This window comes from Thalassophryne amazonica, chromosome 13 (assembly GCF_902500255.1).
Source record: "Thalassophryne amazonica chromosome 13, fThaAma1.1, whole genome shotgun sequence".
Lineage (NCBI taxonomy): Eukaryota > Metazoa > Chordata > Actinopteri > Batrachoidiformes > Batrachoididae > Thalassophryne > Thalassophryne amazonica.
Window position 1 is genome coordinate 24,624,621 of NC_047115.1, and position 20,343 is coordinate 24,644,963.

The window sequence follows — 20,343 nt, forward strand, 5'->3', positions numbered from 1 at the left end:
TGTGACTGTGACAAATGGGGTTGGAAATTCATATCATAGAAGAGTAGATTATTGGTCCTTGGCCGACGTCTGCATTCTCCAGTTGCCCTTCTAATTTTAAGAAAGAACAACTTTCGTTCCACAAGATCAGCTGTAACTGCAAATAAGGCATATAATAACTAAAAAATAGTAAAATAAAATTATTTTCCAATCTACACAGAGAGCAGCATCACCTTCTGTAGTCTTCACCTCATCCGACTTTGAACACTCCTGCACCGAAGAGAAAACAGAACCATGGGATTAAAATTTGGAAAATGATTAATCATCACCTGAACCATATTTCCAGATGAAGGTTTGAATGTCCACTTACCACACCAATCAGACCTGGATCAGTTTCAGTCTGTTTTACTGTTACTTGTATCACCGGGCTGGGACGCTTCCTGGCCAGCGTCATCATGGCAACACTGTCGGGAACTGTGCTGCTCTTCCTATGAGAGTTATAAGATTAGCAGAGGAGCAACTAAATATTGAGCTAATATTGAGCAAAAGCTGTGAATACTTACGTACATGTAATTTCTGATTTTTTTTTTTTTAATAAATTTGCAAAAATAAACAAAAACATTTTTTATGTTGTCATTATGGGGTGTTGTGAGTAGAATTTTGAGGGGAAAAATGAATTTACTCCAATTGGAATAAGGCTGTAACATAACAAAATGTGGAAAAAGTGAGGCGCTGTGAATACTTTTCAGATGCACGGTAAATATATTTGTCAGCTGAATACATTACATATCACAGATTCCTTTGTGGTTTCCATAAAGATTCATTTCAATCTACACTGACAAAACATGCAAACTTTGCTGTGGTATTGTTGGTCATTTTGAGCTAAACATGTTCAAAAAATCTACATTGGACATATGTGGAAATATTAAGCCTAAATCATGGCATGTGAGTGATATGAGTGCAAATGGAAGACGGTGTGGATCAGAGAGGATGGATTGTGTTTAGGGGGCTGCATATTAGAAGTAACTGGATCATCACCATTGTCTGTCGCTCAGTCTCACTCCAGTTACATTTTGGACCAGTATTGGACACCATGTGTCTTACTTTATTTTTACAGATGGCGTTTTTATTATTTCATCAGTGGGTCTTAAAATAAGCAGGGGTGGTGGCCAAGTTGTTAATACGCTTGGTTTCAGTGCAGAAGGTTCTGGGTTCAAATCCCACCCCTGCCACATTTCTCCATGTAATGTGGAGTTGCATCAGGAAGGGCATCCGGCGTAAAACCTGTGCCAATTCAACATGCAGATCCACCTTGGATTTGCTGTGGCGACCCTGAGTACAAACAAGGGAGCAGCCGAAGGGACTTACTATCAGTGGGTCTTAAAATAAATAATTTCTGCTCAAATGTGGATTTGGCTGCTCAGTTATTTTGTTGCCAGGCTACAGCATAAATTAAAAGTAAAATACAATGCAGATAGTTTTTTGTTTGTTTTTATATTTTGGAGTGAGTGAGTGAGTGAGTGAATGAGTGAGTGAGTGAGCTATTTCATTGTAGCAGGGTGAAATTGACTGGACTGGGCAAAGAGTGTGGCAGTTTGTGTGTCTGTGTATGTGAGGTTGTGCATTCAGAAACTCATCGTTCGCTGACCCCTTTACGTCTCCTCTGAAAATATATTCTACATCCATAATCCCATAAAAAGCATGCTGCACTCTTCAGCAGGAGGCAGTTTTCAGATGTTAAAAGAAACATTTTAGCTTTGGGGAAAAGTCTTATTATAGTTAGTTAGTACATAGACTGAAGAGTGTACTGTTGTGTGCATGCCCATAAACACTAGCAGTCATGGACTGGATTCAAATTAATTTGCATTCAGCACTAATCTGCTGTATAATAATATGATACACTACTTTAGACTACTATTGTAGTAAATCAGGCCAGATATCCTCATTTTTGGATTGGGTAATGCAACTGGGGCCAAAGACCTGCACGGGGACGTTGCCCTTACTAACATAATTCTAAAAGTGTACTTCTTGTCTTTGACCTAAATTTTGTGAAATCCAGCTTATCAGGGGGAGTATGTCTAGGCAGGAATGAAATTGTATTAAATATGGTGAATAATTCTGAAAAATCTCAAATATCTCTATTGAAACTTGCACCATCTGCAGGTTTCGCATTAAATCCTTTGCTGACCGTGACATCGGAGCATTTTTTTAACCTGATGCTGGCAGGCAGGCAGGAGTCTGAGGCGTTGCTTTTCTTCTCCGCTGCTTTGCTGAGGTCTGAGAGGCTTCTGCAGACCAGCGCCTCGCCCTCGTCGAACATCAGGTGCAGCCGGTAGTTGGCCATCTTGATGAGGATGAAGAAAACCGTGATGGAGGTGCAGTAGATGCTCAAAGCCATAATGGTAGGGGGCAGGGCCTGTGGAGAGGGCGAGGACGTTAGCGTCTTTTGCTGACAAGAGCCTGATGGCAAAATATCAATTCTCAACCAACTTTTTTTAAGTTGCATGTTGCAAGAGGAAGATTTGATTCACTCACACAGCCACACAGTTCTGCACGTTTATTACAGGATCAGTGAGGCAACAGATGTAATCTGATTCATTATTGGATTCAGGAAGTTTATTGATCCCTTGGAGAGGAACATTGATCACAAAGAAAGAACCACTTGCATCATGCTGATTCACATAATGAACCGATATTAATGCTTACTATTACAGTTTTGTAGTCTAGTTGTATTTTTATGGTTTATTGCCAGTCATTTCTTCACATTCTCCTTTGGTTTATATTATTAGACAAAACTGTTGTGCTAAACTTGAAATTTAAAACATTCCAAAATATCTCTTTCATGTTTTCTTTTTCTTAATTACCAATGTCAAACAAACAGAAAGTAAAACAGTAGAAAACAGTAACATTTTCATTTTCCATCAGTGAAGGGACTCTTGAATGTTTGAGCTGTCATTTTGGATCTCACTCCTGAATGGATACTTTGGAATTTCGACATTCCAGAGGAATACCCAAACTTCACTGAAGTGGCACTCGCTCTTAATAATTTCAAACCAAACAAGCTGTGCATTTTTGCTGTATGGTTTTGCTTTTTGGTTGAAAAAAATGAGGGTGTGCATGTGATAGAGTTATTGTGATTTGTCCTCTTGCTTGATCAATGGCTCAACGGATGATTTCCACCACAGTTAATGGCTTATTACTGGCCCGTTACTATATTGCGTTATTGCTATCGGATGCTGAATCATGTCACCCCATCCAAACGGGGCAAAATGATGGTTAAGTACACTGTTTGTAAGTTTATTGATGTTTCTACAATGATGATGTTGAGAATGTAGACATTAAATTTGATAAACAGGAGGGAATAATGATAGTTTTCAATATATTATCAATATTATTATCAAATATTAATGTCTTTGTCTTTACTTTGATGACTGTTAATGCCTTTACTTTGATGAACTGCCTTTGGTCTTGTTTTTGATTCTGTTCTCTATTTTCCATATATACATATATGCATGTGTAAGAGTTCATGCACCATTATTCTTCTAAATAATCACTCATTGTCAAAGCAGAAATATACACCGAACTGTTGAAGTAATCATTACAACTGCTCCCATGAGAAAAGTAACATTTGTTGGTGAATGAATGCGCAGACTGTTTTGCTAGAGCTATGTTTTTGCTGAACACAGATTAATATTTCGGCCTTGAGCAGAGAATAACACAGCCTGTACACTAGTTCAAGGCTGGCGCTGTAATGTCTCAATTTGAAGAACAATTACTATCTGTCTGAGCAAGACCACAAGACACCTTCCAGGTGCAAAGTGATACAAATATGAATTGACTGAAGAAATGCAGCTGTGCCTTGTATACTGTTTTGTAATATGTCTGTGTGTAAATAAATTCAGGAGCAGAGTGGGCGGGCCCTTCAGAGCTGACTGACGGACAGTAACGAGGGGTCATGGTGGCTCTCCCTGATCAGGAAAGAAATTCAGTGTTTCCGTGTGGTTATTCTCTGCGATAATTTGAGTTGTTCTCTAGCACCAGGCTCAACTCTGACATTTCTTGGTCCTTCAGAGCCGGATGCCAAAAAGACCGGGGGAGTCGTTGGCCCGTGACGGAGGACCCCGTTGGAAGACCGTGGCCACAGCGTTAAAGACCCTTTCCGGGGGTGGACTCCTCCATGATGGGTTGGCGCTCAGCAGGGTGAAGGCATTCGAACTTCAGTGACAGAGTTTAACCACGGGTGAGAACTGCTTTTCTTACATGCACGAATGGCGTGTGGCTGGGAATCACCACGGAGGAAAAAAACCCTGTAATGTCTTTGAGCTTGGCTGTAACGTGTGTAGAGCAGTGAGGTGTGAGATACAATAAGGCTGTGAGGTGTGAGTTAAAAATAATACAGAACACAGCTATAGACCACTTTCGGGTCCAGAACAGCGCGTAAAAACTGTACAGGGTCAGGTCGGTAAAACCCTCGGTGGGCGGGCTGTAAAATTCTGGGAATAATCGTTCCCTTAATATTGTCCACGGGAAATATTTAAAAAACGGTTGGTGCAGAGCAGTGATAACAGTGGAGTTAAAACGTGATAACAGCTGAAGTGCGGCGTGTGAATGTGTTTGTGTGAATGTGTTTTTATGAATGAGAATGTTCACAACTGAATCGCGGGGTGGCCTGGCATCTGTTTTAACCGACAGACATTAAACAAAGCCACCTGAACTGTGAAGTAATTTGTGGACATTCTATACGAACCACACCTGTTTGCAAGCCTACGAGTCTGGAAAGAAGCCTTAAGCAAGGTCTCCCACTTCTCAGAGGTCGAAGTGGTGACACTTTTCAGGCTGACCGGCGACCAAACAGTGAAAAAAGAACAACAACCCGTCCGTTTAGATCTCCCTATGAGATAACCCCACGAACGGCTAAAATGGGTAACTTGTTTTCACAGCAAACATGACACACAGCCACAGTCTAATGATTTTTAGTACATGGAGATTAAATATCCAGGGTCATCTAAACACTTAAAAATGTGAGGAAGAAGTGTATTTTGCAGGAAAGGGCAAAGGTCAGCACCACGGAGCAGCCAGAGGCAAAGCCCGTGGGCGTGAAATAAAGAGGAAAATTGACATTTTGGAAGTGTGGGAAGAATGGACACTTTGCGCGTGAATGTACACACTCGCAAAGATAAGGAGTTCTCCGTTTTCAACATGAATTTTGTTTATGTACACATAAGGATGCAATTCTTTCTTTTCTAGAAGATTATATTTGTTTAAATCAATTTTTTCTCACTTTTTTATTCTGTTGTCACTGTACAGGCAGATTGTGTATATTTATTGTGAGTTGTTTTAGATAATACTGTCAAGGTCACAGTTGCTGGCACTCCAGAATTTTAAAGTGTGGAGTTAAGATACTGAGAAACGAATGCACATTAATCAATTTTGTACGTGTATGTGAGTTAGTGTCCAGGGTGAAAGGGTAGATTCTTTAAGGGAAAAATTCTGAAATAAACCTATTGATGAAATAATGTTTTTCTTCTTTCAGCTTGTTAAGATGATAACTCAAAAACAGTAAATACTATCACCTTCCTACTTTCCATATCGAATGATCATATGACCTAGATGAAGTGATTCGAATATGGTTGATTTTTGCGCACTGGATAAAATATAAAAGTTGGTTAGTTTTGCGTACTTCACAGACTGCAAGCAAAAGTTAATCAAGATTATACACCGGTAGAGTAGTCAATGATTAGGTTTATTGTTGTGAATATTTTTGTGTGACGTTGGATTGAAATTTGTGTGAGTTGGTTTTTTTCTGTCTGGAACAAGAAAATTCAGATTGATTATTTCAGTTGAACATTGCAGTATTTGGTGAATCTTGCCTCAGTAATCATGAATCATGAATGAGTTTCTGTGGAACTGACCACTTAGATCAATGAGTTCCTGCAAGTATTCATAAACCATTTGGAAACAGGCTCATCTAGGCAATAAAGACTTTGTGTTGTGTGGGCCGCTGAAGAGGAGGTACTGCTGGCCCACCACCAGAGGGAGCCCTGCCTGAAGTGCGGGCTTCAGGCACGAGAGGGCGCTGCCGCCTCACAGGAACAGCCGGGGGTGACAGCTGTCAGTCATCAACTCCTGACAGCTGTCACCTATTACCATCTCATCAACCACTCCATAAAGGCCGGACGACATCTCCACCCTGCTGCCGAGATATCGCCTACCATAGGAGGTAATAATCCTCAGCCATTTCTGTGCCGTATCGCACACAAACTGTTTTGTCTGTCTATTACAGGAGTACCTGAGTACTTGTATCAGCTGAAGGCTGAGCTGGTCGGTGACGGCAGGGTGACGGATCGCACCCTTCACAATCAGTGAGACAAGTGTCTGTTTCAGGTTCTGTCAAAGACTGTGTGTTTCGTAATTGCGGAGGTGGAGGAGTAATTCCCACCTGGATTGCTGACTGTTACTGGGTGTGCACACACCCACACCTCACTGTTTCTGTTTCCTGCCAGCAGTACCAGATCCGACAGTTGGAGACGTTGGCCACCTGGGGACTCGGGACTTGGCGGCTCCAGTATCTTCCGGGTTCGGTGGCAGTGGAAATCGTGTGGGATTCGGTTCCTGTCTGGACAGACGTCTTCTATCCTCGAGCCTGCCCACACGTCACCTCTGTGGATTGACTACATATAAATTCCGTATTCGTCTGTATTTTGTTGTGCACATTCACAACAGTAAAGTGTTGTATTTTGGCTCATTCATTGTCCATTCATTTACGCCCCCTGTTGTGGGTCCATGTTACTACACTTTCACAACAGGATATCTGGGCCAACGTCATGGATCCCGAGGGACATCAACCATCTGTTGGACAACCAATGGAAGAGCAGGGTGCACAGGCGTCAGCAGGAGGCGTGATTGGTGAGTTGCAGCAAATCCTCACCACCTTTACTGCTCGGTTGGATCTAATGACTGAGCAGAACGTCATCCTCAACCGCAGGATGGATGCTCTCACCGCGCAGGTGGAAGCGCGTGCTCAGGGCGCTGCTGCAGCTTCTCCTCCTGCTGACCCGGTGCCAAATATAGACATTCCAATGGTCATTCAACGACCCCCCCCCCCCCCCCCCCCCACCATCCCCTGAAGCATACATAAGTCCCCCGGAACCGTACGGAGGCTGTGTGGAGACGTGCGCGGATTTCTTAATGCAGTGTTCGCTCGTCTTTGCACAGCATCCCGTGATGTACGTGTCAGACTCCAGTCGGGTGGCTTATGTAATTAATTTGCTTCGAGGTGAGGCACGCACCTGGGCTACGGCGCTTTGGGAGCTCCTAACGGTGTATACTGAGTTTGTGAGGGAGTTCAGACTGGTGTTCGATCACCCACATAGAGGCGAGACCGCTTCAACGGTGCTGCTGTCTCTGAGACAGGGGCGTGGGAGTGCAGCCGTGTATGCAGTCGAATTCCGCATCGCGGCTGCGAGGTCCGGCTGGAATAACATTGCACTCCGCGCCGCCTTTGTAAACGGACTGTCTCTGGTCCTAAAGGAGCATCTGGTGGCTAAGGACGAGCCGCTGGATTTGGACGGGCTTATTGATCTAGTCATACGATTAGACAGTCGGTTAGAACAACGCCGTCGGGAGCGAGACGAAGGACGTGGCCGGGTATGCGCCGTCCCTCTCCCTTCCGGGTCCGAAAAGGTTCTGCACTCCCCACGCTCCACAGCCTCAGAGCTCCATGTGGCAACAGCTCCTCCTGCTGACGTTGTTAGGGAGACGAGCAGGGGCAAAAGGGAATCAGATGACAGAATGAGGAGGCTGGCCCGCGGGGAGTGTTTTCTCTGCAGCTCAAAAGAGCATATACAGAAAAACTGCCCCAAACGGCCAAAACGACAACACTCGCCTTTAGAGACTAGGCTATGGGTAGGTCATAACATTCACGTGGGACATACACGCATATCTGCACATCTCCCAGTTACGATCCTGAGTGGGGATCTAACCCTTCAGGCCCCAGCACTGGTGGACACGGGGTCAGAAGGGAATCTGCTGGACAGCAGATGGGAAAGGGAAGTAGGGCTCCCTCTAGTGGCGCTCCCTTCACCATTGAAGGTGCGGGCATTGATTACAGGGGGCTGAACGAGATTACAGTTCGCAATCGATACCCGTTGCCCCTGTGGGATTCAGTGTTCACGCCCCTGCATGGAGCCCAAATTTTCACCAAATTAGATCTTAGGAATGCATATCACCTGGTTCAGATCCGGAAAGGAGACAAGTGGTAGACGGCATTTAACACCCCGTTAGGTCACTTTGAATACCTGGTCATGACGTTCGGCCTCACTAATGCCCCCGCGACGTTCCAAGCTTTGGTAAATGACATCTTGCGGGACTTCCTGCACAGATTTGTCTTCATATATCTGGATGATATACTCATCTTTTCCCCGGATCCTGAGACCCATGTCCAGCATGTACGTCAGGTCCTGCAGCTGTTGTTGGAGAACCGGCTGTTTGTGAAGGGCGAGAAGTGTGAGTTCCACCGCACTTCTTTGTCCTTCCTGGGGTTCATCATCTCCTCCAACTCCGTCGCCCCTGATCCGGCCAAGGTTGCGGCGGTGAGAGATTGGCCACAACCGACAAGCCGTAGGAAGCTGCAACAGTTCCTCGGCTTTGCAAATTTCTACAGGAGGTTCATTAAGGGCTACAGTCAGGTAGTTAGCCCCCTGACAGCCCTGACCTCCCCAAAAGTCCCCTTCACCTGGTCGGATCGGTGCGAAGCCGCGTTTAGGGAATTGAAACGTCGGTTTTCGACTGCACCAGTTCTGGTGCAGCCCGATCCTTGCCGCCAGTTTGTGGTTGAGGTGGACGCCTCTGACTCAGGGATAGGAGCCGTGTTATCCCAGAGCGGGGAGTCCGACAAGGTTTTTCACCCTTGTGCCTACTTTTCTCGCAGGTTGACCCCGGCAGAGCAGAACTATGACGTGGGCAATCGGGAACTTCTTGCGGCGAAGGAGGCTCTTGAGGAGTGGAGACACCTGTTGGAGGGAGCTTCGGAGCTGTTCCCGGTTTTCACGGACCATCGGAACCTGGAGTATATCAGGACCGCCAAGTGGCTGAACCCCAGGCAAGCCCGCTGGTCATTGTTCTTCGGGCGTTTTGACTTCCGGAACACCTATCGCCCTGGGACCAAGAACCAAAGGTCGGATGCCCTGTCCCGCGTACATGAAGATGAAGTCAAAACAGAGCTGTCGGATCCGCCGGTATCCATCATTCCTGAGTCCACTATCGTCGGAGACGGTGGCCACCTGGGGACTCAGGACTTGGCGGCTCCAGTATCTTCCGGGTTCGGTGGCAGTGTAAATCGTGTGGGATTCGGTTCCTGTCTGGTCAGACGTCTTCTATCCTCGGGCCTGCCCACACGTCATCTCTGTGGATTGACTACATATAAATTCCGTATTCGTCTGTATTTTGTTGTGCACATTCACAACAGTAAAGTGTTGCATTTTGGCTCATTCATTGTCCATTCATTTACGACCCCTGTTGTGGGTCCGTGTTACTACACTTTCACAACACTTTGGGTTATAAAACATTTCTATAAATCAGTTCCCCAGTATACATATTAAATACTGCTAAAAGGTTAAAAAAATTTGTTAATTGACTGGTCAGCTAATTATTTTTTTGATGACATAACAGACAGAAGGGAGCAGTCTCTGAGGACTATTAAAAACTGATTGTGAGACTGTGAATTGACACCCGGTTCTTGATCTTCAGGCCTCAAACAGCCTGATAGAAGGTTGGCAGGAAAAGTCTCCTATCAGGGCACTGTAATTAATAGTTCCTTTGAGTTCTACGTGTATACATGTGTATATAATATGTTGAGTGTAATGGGACACAGGTCATTTTTGGACCTGTGGATGTTTTTTTTGGTTGAGACGAGTTGGCTTATTTTGCATGATTGTCATGCTTGCTGCAGTTGTGGGGTTCTGTTCTTGGTCTGGGGTGCTGGAGGAGAAGCGTGTATACACACAGCTGCTGAGGGAAGCTCTAAATGTGCACCTCCCCCTCCTCCTCCACCTCTCCCTGTCACTCCACACCCCCACAACTGCTTGAGAGATTGAGAAACACTGCAGCGGAATTTTGTTGTGCTTTAACACATGAAACACAGGGGTTTTACATGTGATTAATACTATTATTTTCAATATGCTTATAACTGTTAAATTTAGAGAGATATTGTTTATTTGATGTAATCAATTCCAGCTTTAATGTTGTTTTGCATTACGGTGCACTGACTTTACCAGATACATTCAGTGTTCTATTTTTGAAGCGTGGTTTGTTTTGGGAACAAAGTGTAATTTATCACTCCAGCTGAAGAGCAGAGCAGAAGGTTGTACAGTGTGTGAACAGTAAAACTGGGTTGATTATTGTAACATGTTTATAGTGCTCCTGTTGAAAGCATTAATGTTGGTGAGGGTGAATTGACAGCAATGTAGAAGCAACAAATAATAGTAACTCAATATTTTGATCATCCTGTGTTCTGATTAAAATAATGTGAACTCTCATGAGATGCAACTAACCCCTGCTGCAAATCAAACAAGAAGCTGCAGGCTTTCATAAAGCATTGATGACCAATGAAGTGCTTATTAATTATTGTTTGATGTATGCAGATTAAGTTAGGCCTTAAAGGATAGAGATTGTTGGACAATTTTTCACATGATTGTTGTCCATCCTGACCCATAGTTATTCCTGCGAACCAAACATTGTTTATGTATCAGATTCTGTCATTATTTTTATTTGTTATTGGTGTTTAAGCATTGATTAATCCAACAGTTCTATTCTGGGATAAACTGCTAAAAGATACTTCAATTCACCTTCAATGATCCTGCATGTTTGATGTTCTGTGCAATTAAAACTGTTTTGACATGACACCTCTTAATGGGTGTTCCCCCACCCCTTGGAACCCCTGCCCAGTATGGAAGGCTGCGAGCCCATGTCGGGTAAGATCCCATCTTAAACCCTGGGACAACCTAAGGCAGGCCCAGTCACGATTACTCGACCTTGTCTCTGTGACGCTCTGACTCATTAGGACATGAGGGTATGGCACTGGGGTACTGTGGTGGGGTCAAATTTGCCCGTATGCCTACATGGTAGGCAGTGTATTGATCTAATTGGAGTATTGGATCATTGTCGGGAATTGAATTGTCATATTAAGATTGGCCTGTACATAATAATCGATATTAATCAATGCTTATCATTCATCCAATCAATCAATTTTGCAAATTAATGCGTCACAATGTCCACCAAAATGCTGATGACATTTATGCATGATCCTCGAACAAACCAGTCCTGCCCCGCAGCCTCTTCAGGTGGGCTACTGTTTTGAGACATGGGCTGTGCCATGTCCCAACAGGGGGGATTATGGTTGGACTGGTAAATACTGATAAATACTCATTTTATACTCATTTTTTTTTAACGTTGGGGCTTCAGGCATATGCAAAACACTACTGCAGGGCATGCTTAATTTGTGCAAAACATAACCCACAGGGAAATGAGAGGTCAAAACAAGGAAAATTCCCAATACCTCAATACCCGTTTCAAATAATCCACATGGATTTTATTGAATTGAACCAATGTGAGGGGAGAAAAAATACTGCTTAGTATTGATTGATGTATATAGCAAATGGGTAGAGGTGTTCCCTGTTAAACATGCAGATGCTCTGACAGTTGCAAAGATACTTTGAAGAGACATAATTCCAAGACATGGAATACCTGAAACAATGTACAGTGATAATGGTACACATTTTGTAAATAAAATCATCCAACATTTAATAGAACATTTGAAAATAAATGCAAAAACACATTGTGCTTACCATCCTCAAAGTGCAGGTTTAGTGGAAAGAACAAATGGAACAATTAAAAATAAGCTCAGAAAATGTATGGAAGAAACAGGAAAAAAATGGGTTTATTGTTTGGATTTGGTGAAACTGTACATGCAACACCCAGCTCAGAGACTGGCCTTACGCCATTCGAAATTTTGTACGGCAGGCCCTACAGAATACCAGATTTACAGAAAATAGCTGGACCTGATAGTGAGGATGAGGGATTAGTTGATTATATGAGACGTGTGTTATCCCATAAGAATGTCATACACGCTAACACAATACCAGACTCTCCTATTTCTGTGCAGGGCCCTGAGAATCAGATCCAGATTAGCGACTGGGTGCTGATAAAGACTATTAAGAGAAAGAACTGGTCATCTCAGAGGTGGGAAGGTCCATTCCAAGTGCTGCTAACCACCCCCACTGCAGTGAAAATTGCAGAGAGGTCATCTTGGGTGCATCTATCCCACTGCAAAAGACAAAGATACCTGACTGATCCCGAACTAGACAAGGGGGGCACGTGTAACAGTGTCGGCTGATGGCCTATGGGCCCAGCAACGGCTGGAAGCGCGTCATAACAGAGACAGAGAGCGACCAGGAGTGAACAAAGACACAGACCAGAGGTTGAAGCAGATACCAGGGTCCTGAAGCAGATGAGTAACTAGCTTACTAAGTATTGTGATTTGTCCTCCTTTGATCAATGGCTCAACGGATGATTTCCACCACAGTTAATGGCTTATTACTGGCCCGTTACTATATTGCGTTATTGCTATCGGATGCTGAATCATGTCACCCCATCCAAACGGGACAAAATGATGGTTAAGTACACTGTTTGTAAGTTTACTGATGTTTCTACAATGATGATGTTGAGAATGTAGACATTAAATTTGATAAACAGGGGGGAATAATGATAGAGTTTTCTATATATTGTCAATATTATTATCAAATATTAATGTCTTTGTCTTTACTTTGATGATTGTTAATGCCTTTACGCTGATGAACTGCCTTTGGTCTTGTTTTTGATTCTGTTCTCTATTTTCCATATATACATATATGCATGTGTAAGAGTTCATGTACCATTATTCTTCTAAATAATCACTCATTGTCAAAGCAGAAATATACGCTGAACTGTTGAAGTAATCATTACAACTGCTCCCATGAGAAAAGTAACATTTGTTGGTGAATGAATGTGCAGACTGTTTTGCTAGAGCTGTTTTTGCTGAACACAGATTAACATTTCGGCCTTGAGCAGAGAATAACAGCCTGTACACTAGTTCAAGGCTGGCGCTGTAATGTCTCAATTTGATGAACAATTACTATCTCTCTGAGCAAGACCACAAGACGCCTTCCAGGTGCAAAGTGATACAAATATGAATTGACTGAAGAAACGCAGCTGTGCCTTGTATATTGTTTTGTAATATGTATGTGTGTAAATAAATTCAGGAGCAGAGTGGGCGGGCCCTTCAGAGCTGACTGACGGACAGTGACGAAGGGTCATGCTGGCTCTCCCTGATCAGGAAAGAAATTCAGTATTTCCGTGTGGTCATTCTCTGCAATAATTTAAGTTGTTCTCTAGCACCAGGCTCAACTCTGACAGCATGTACAAAAAGTCCATTTGCAGGATCTGCTTGAGTGGAGCACACGGGTGTAGGAGTTGAACATCCTACTCACCTGGATTGAAAACTATACTTTGAATTTCACAGTTGCATGTTGACAAAAACAGAACATGACAATGGTTCATGTGAATAACTCTAGAGCCATTGAGTTATGTCTAATAGGTAAGTCCAGTGTTGCAAATTTACAGTAATTTCCTGTTGTGGGCTGGGGTGTTTGGCTGGCTTTGTTTTTGTTTTCTGTTTCTCCCACCAGGTGGTATGCGTTCAGGACTGAGTGGCTGACGTGTGGCTGAGTATTAGGACCTCACCCTGAACACCTGAGGCTTGTTATCAAGTGCAGGTCATCAGGACTCACAGCTGTGGTGTATCTGTCTTGATCAGAGCTTGGTGCACTTAAACCTTGAATGCACAGTGTGTGATTGCCAGAGACTCGACCTTGTGAGCAGACGTGTGAGATCGACGTCAGGAGAACAATCTCACCATTACGGATGCAGAGACCACTCCAGGTTTGACACCACAGTCTGTGAAGGAGGATTGGGTGAGGTCTCACGCTCTTCAGCACACTTCCTGAGGTAATTTGGCTTTGGTGACTTTCATGAAGTAATGACAGTGGATTTGGTGTCCCTCACACCTTGTTATATTGAGCTGTTACGCTATGCTAATCGCCTGATCAGCTTCTGCTGCAGTGGAGATTTGAACTGAGTTGTTCCGTGCCTGCAGGGTGAGAAGCTGAGTTATATTAAAGCCAGGAAGTGTTTGCTGATTGTGTGCACCTTTGAGCTGTGTCTCTCTGTGTGGAGAGTGTTGGACTCACCTCATGATTTCTTCCTTCGCAGACTCGGTTTGTTGTGGCCGCCTGGGGGGTGTCGGCGGGGTCCCTGGGTCCGAACTGCTGTGGCTCCGGACCGTTTGCGCTGCTGAGAGCGCGCCGTGTTTCCACCTCACCAGACCGCGGACTTTTTGGGTTGTTTATCACTCCACTCACTATTATGTTTATTAAATTCTGTTACCTTTTGAACCGTGCTCTGCTTATTTTATGCTGGGTCCTGTCAAACACTGGGTCGGTGCTCCGACCGTGTCCGACACATTTAACAGTAGTCTCTGGCCAAACATCACGGACCCAGCGGCAGCAGAGTCGGTACCGTGCCGGGAAGGCGGCAGCAGACGTTGGAAGTTATCCGGGATTAGTTGCGGGTGCTCTCCGCCCGGGTTGTGCATGTCAGTGAACCTAAAATTGAATAATAGTTTGAACTCTCTTGCAGCCGTGTTCCTGTGGTGTTGTCTTATCTATGGGATTGGCGTAAAGTGTGATCAGCGACGGCTTCGCTTCACACTCCAACCAGATAAGAGGTTAGACAGGAGCTGCACGGGTCGCTTTGCGTCCTGCTGTTACAGATGTAGCCCCGTCTCCCCGGGTGAAGATAGCTACTACGTCTGTTGTATCAGCTCCGTACTTATTAGTTAAATCACACTTTAGCTGTAAGCTACAAGTAGCTGCTCACAATTAAAGCAGCGTGTGTTGAGTTTACTCGGTTGCCACAGGGCTTTTTATTTTTAGCACTTTGTCTGGTATAAGTCACTTATTAGTTAGTTTCTTGTTGGTTTATTAATTGTGGGGTTTTATATGTGTGATTCAAATTTTTTGTGGGTTTTAAGCACTGTCAGTGGTCTGGTGGCGTGAAAATACAGGCTGTCTGGAGCATAGTTGGACCCAGGTGACTTTATGTTTGTTTGTTAGTCTTTCTTTTTTATTTCTTTTGGTTTCACCTCCCAGGGTTTGATGGGACGGTCCTCTGGGGGGTAATTGGGTTGTTTTTTCTTTTTCTCTTTTTTTTTTTGTTTTTGTTGTTCCCTCTCTTCTCCTCCGGCTCCAGCCGTTTGAGCTGTACGTTGTCGGCATTGCTGGAGTGGTGCAGTTTGGTTGTGCTGGGCGTTTCCCAGATGACCTCTGCACCCGGGAGTGGGGGGGGGGGGGGGTTTAGGGGTGTTTTTTATTTTTTGTTAATTCCCTGTTCCACCTCCGGCTTCAGCGCACCTTTGAGCCGTACGCCATCGGCGTAGCTGAGGTTTGGGGCAGTGGAATATACCCGCAGCTGGTGGCTGGTTTAAAAGTCGGAGGGGTGGCGCCGTTTTGTGCCATATGCCATTACCGCTGTTCCACTCCTCCCGGTTGACTTTTGGGGTATAGTCATGGTTGGTGACACTGGACGTACTTCCAGTTTCCCCTGCGCTGAGGGGGTGGGGTTGGGGTTGTTGTTTTGTTTGTTTGTTTTTTTTCCCCCAGTTTCCGCCCTCAGGGTGTGACTGTGGTGTCCTCTGGGGGGGAAATGACTGTGGGACCATCTAGCCGTAGACGGCCGGGGCTGGGTCTGTTGTTAGTCATGGGGGGGTGTCTCCCGGGGTTTGATGGAATGGTCCTCTGGGAGGCGCTGGGAGCCCCCGTGTGTGACTTTGGATCCCAGAGGGACCTCGGCTGTGGTTATTACTCCTGGAGCTGGCGGGATGTCCTCTGGGGGGTGTTGGTCCCTACATGTTGTCCGGGGGGGGGGGGGGGGGGGTGTTAGATTTTTTTTTGCAAGCTTAAGTTTGGGTTGTGTTTCTTTTTCTTTTCTCCTCCTCCCAGGGTTTGATGGGACGGTCCTCTGGGGAGGGGGGTTGGTATGGTTGTTTGTGTTTTCCTTCTTTTTTTTTCTTTTCTTTCCTCCCAGTTTGCACCCCTGCGGTTTGGTTGTGGCATTCCCTGGGGGGGTTATTGGGGTTTTTTCTTTTTGTTTTATGACTAAGCAGACTCTAAGCATAGTCAGAAGAAGGCTGAATGTACAGGTTTGAGAACTCCTGACCAAATCTGAGCAAAGTGAATGACAGAAGCAAGAGTTGACAGAAACGAATGCAAAGATGCAGTCAGAGGTGGAGACTCTATCAGGTTTGCTAAATGAAACAGAAGGCAAGACCATCAAATTCAACAAAAGATATCTCTGCACTGGAGTGTCAGCTGCAGGATACTCAGGAGCTGCTCCAAGAGGAAATCCATTAGACACCTTCCTTCTCCATCCGCCTAGGGCAGATGGAGGATGAGGGGAATATTTTGTGGGAGATGCTGAAAGAAAAGGAAGAGAGCAAGAAGACTGTGGAGAAGCCAGTTTCTACTCTCTAGACTCAGCTGGCTGAAAGGAAGACAAAGGCAGGATAGGACGCCTTGTCAGTAGAGGGGGCTGAAGAGGGTCTCAAGTGAGTCCAATGGGAGTTTGGACGGTGTTCAGCGGCAGCTGGAGTAGAAAAGTTCAGCCTATGGACAAACTGGATAAGACAGAAATCCATTTGCCGCAAGAGTTGGATGACCTCATGGTGGACCAGGACCACCTTCGGCAGATTGTCTCCAATCTGGAGAAAAAGAAGTTTGACCAGATGCGGGCCAAAGAGAAATGCATTGCTACTCAATATGCAGAGGAGCATGATCGTGCCGAAGCAGAGGCCAGGGAGAAGGAGACAAAAGTCTTGACCCTGGCAGGAGAGTTGAAGTCTCTTACAGACCTGAAAGGTGAACATGACCGGTTTAACAAAGTGCTCAAGACTGAGATGGATGACTTTGGAAAGAGTTCACAGTTTGGAGAGGTCCAAGCGTGCCATGGAGCAGCAACTCCGACCGTGTCCGACACATAACAATTTCCATTCTCTATAAAAGAAAATGGTTAAGCAGCTCTCACACCTGCTGAAGGTACTGGGCGTTCTGCTCTGCATGGCTCAGCACAAGCCTAGAAAGATCAGTTATACTCCAACTGGTTTTGAACATGTTCAATATTTTCACGAGTTCGGTTGGACTCCTGGCTGTCTTGGTGCCGTCGTGATCACCGAAAGTGATCATGACTGGCACGTTAGGCTTGATGCAACACAGGATCCACAGAATTAATGCGAACTATCCTGTCCGAGTACACCAGAGGTCATCTGGAGTTATGCCAGGCTCACTCAGGGCTGTACAGAGTTGAGTGGAGATTAGGCCGAGATGGTGCAGGCCTTGAGTTTATGGGGAAAAATAATTCCTAACACATGCTGTAGGGTGTACTTACTCAGGAGGACTCATCGCCAAACGTGGTCAGGTGAAAGTCGGTTGGGGAAATTAGCTGTTATGGTTAGGGTCGGGGGTAGGAGTAAGCCTAGTAATAGTGAGTTTAAAAAAACCCCATCAGAAAAACTTGAATAATTTCCTAACAGGAGGACAAAAAAAAAATGTGGCTGGGAATTGGGCACTTGGACCGACCGCCATGGGCGCAATTTGGTGGGCGATAGGGGGGACATGTCCCCCCACCTTTTCAACCAGGGGGGACAGAATATGGTATGTCTCCGTGTACTTAAAACATGCTATGCCAGTCTTATGTGCAAACCATGTCAGAATAGTATCTCTGTTTCTGCAAGTTTGTATTTTTAGCAGCATTGACTTGTTTACAACACTTGTTTCTTGTTTGTCACATTCGGAATTTTCTGGGACTTCATTTGCCCAGATCTGAAACCAAAAATAGTTGCCTCTAGGGACTAGTGTCTACACATAAGTATCAATGGACCATATGTTAATTTACTAAATTCTGAAAGTTATAAAAGGAAATCAGAAAAGCTATCTGGGACCTCAGAAAGCCCATCTGCAATTATTGCTTGATCTCCAAAATCAGTCTATGCAAGCGAAATTATGTTCAGTATGAGTGTTGTCATTAGTGCCACTTCGAAAATTAAATTCATAAGTAATTTATGCTAAACTTATGATCTGTTGTTTTTTCAAACTTATGCAAAAACAAATCTTGAGAAAAAAAAATACAGTATGTGATAGTTAATAATTATTAAGAGCCTATTCTTTCGTATTTATGAATACATTTTACCACATTGCAGTTGTTTTTTAATGAAAACTCAACCTATCATTCTTCTTGAGTTCTACACATGTGGTGATACCTTATTTATACCAGGATGTTAATAAAATCAGTGCTGGCTATTCTCAGAATAAAGTACTTATATCCACAGTTTCAAATTGTATAAGTCAAATGGTGTCCACTTTATGGTCTTCTCAAAACATTAAAATTACTGTTCTGGATGTTCAGAATGCATCTGAGCTTATCTAGAAACCACCCCAGACCCCCGGCCTATGGGCTTCGGCCCTGCGGGCCTAGCACTTTGTCCTCCCCAATTTCGAGTTCTAAATTGCGCCCTTACCAACCGTGTACCTCTTTCCACAGTCCTGATTTCCCCTGCATGCGCACAGCAGTGGTTTGTGCAATTTGGCTCAGTACAGTCAACATGGGCACGGAGCTCACAATTACTGGACAAAATCAGACTCGGTGTGCCGAACATGAGGTTTGAAAGTTTGTGTGAAAAAACTGATTCCACTCAAAATAAATAAATAAGCAAATAAATACAAATGACTGTAAATTGCTTTGTTTCTGTGTTAAAATAGTCTAAAAATAACACAATATTTTAAAGGATAAGAGGATTTTTTTCATCATTCACTCCTGACTCCAATTTTCTTTCTTCAACAGGTATTCCGCTTTATCCTGCAACAATATAAAGCAACACAAATTCAGATCGTGCAGACACACATTGTGGAGGACCATTTCAGTGACAGAACCAGATATTTTGAAAACGACTTGTGCTGTGCCGTTTTCTCCAGATAAACAGACGAATGTGGCCTGGGTGCATCTTTTTTCATGAAAATATAAGGCACTTCTCCAAACGCACGCCTCCCGGCAGCCATGCCTTCATTCACTGCATCCAACAAAACACACACACACTCTCACACACTGCGACAGTGCCGTTTTTTTGTTTTTTTTTTTTCAAAGCGACATCAGCACCAATCAGACAATGAAGGAGCTCACATTTTGGAAAATATTAAAGAGTCCACTATAAAAACGTTACCCACGTCCACTGAGCACCCCCCCCCCCCCCCCCCCTTGCACGGCCTTCATCAGAGCCCCAATTAAAACTCACCAGATGGAGAGACAGAGGTAACATCAGCAGGAACATCCACAGATAAAGGTGGCACGAGTTGTTGAATTTGTTCTGATCTGGATCGTGGTACCAGCCTCCTGTCAGAGAAGCCCAGACCCCCTGACGCAGGGTCTGCATAACCTGGGATCCCATCACCGCTCCTCCCCGCTCCGGTTGGACGGACGGACGGTGGGCGACAATGAAACGGTCTCCTTCAGCGCCGCGCCTCCATGTTGGAGCGGTACGACGCGTCTGTCGCGTGTCTCATCGGGTGTGTTCGCTGCTGTTCTCTCGTCCGCCTCCCACTCCGATGTGCTCTCGTCCATTGCGTCTCTTCATCTTGTCCTGGTCGGCTCTCTCTCTCTCCTCTCCTCTTCTTTCCTCCTCGTCCTCTCCGTCTCTGTCTGCACAGATGCGCAGCAGCTCCCCCCCCCCCCCTTTCTCTACCTCACACCCCCATCCATCCTTCAGCCATACATACACACACACAAGCAGTGGCGAATCTAAAGGGGGGGTTGAGAGGGTTGGAATCCCCCCACCCTTCCAAGCTGCTGCAGGTGTGATCAAATATGGGAAAGGTTTTGCATATTCAAAGGCTGATTTTTTTTTTCCAAGTGAGCAATTGCCCATCCAGAGTTTTCATGTATCCCATAATCCCTTGCGCACCAGAGAGTCACTGCAGTCAAAACAACATAGAGAATCCACATGATGACAATTGTAAATGAATATTATACTACAAAAATGTAATTTTTTATGCTTTTCATCATGTTAATAAGAGACTGCTGCATGATACCCTGAAAACTTGCTAAAATAGTGGTAACGAATAATCCGTGTCTGTTATGTTTAATCTGCGTGGAATTTAATAAACGCAAACCAGATTTCAGACATATAATATATATTAGTCTGGAACAAAGAGGACAAACAGTGTTGTA

General features: G+C 44.6%; 1 protein-coding gene across 4 annotated transcripts in view; it reads right to left on the minus strand.

Annotated features, from left to right (window-relative positions):
• pcnx2 (pecanex 2) overlaps positions 1–19,808 on the minus strand; it is a 110,082-nt gene extending 90,274 nt beyond the window's left edge. For 2 of the 4 annotated variants that reach the window (XM_034185203.1, XM_034185202.1), the window contains exons 1-4: positions 19,412–19,564; positions 2,193–2,395; positions 350–467; positions 213–249 (exon numbers count right to left, since the gene is read on the minus strand). In XM_034185203.1, the coding sequence (XP_034041094.1) occupies positions 213–249; positions 350–467; positions 2,193–2,395; positions 19,412–19,564 (511 nt within the window). Of the gene's footprint in view, positions 1–212; positions 250–349; positions 468–2,192; positions 2,396–19,411 lie in introns of all 4 variants that reach the window. The other 2 variants (XM_034185206.1, XM_034185205.1) reach the window with 1 other exon arrangement.
• Between the last annotated feature and the right edge of the window lie 535 nt (positions 19,809–20,343).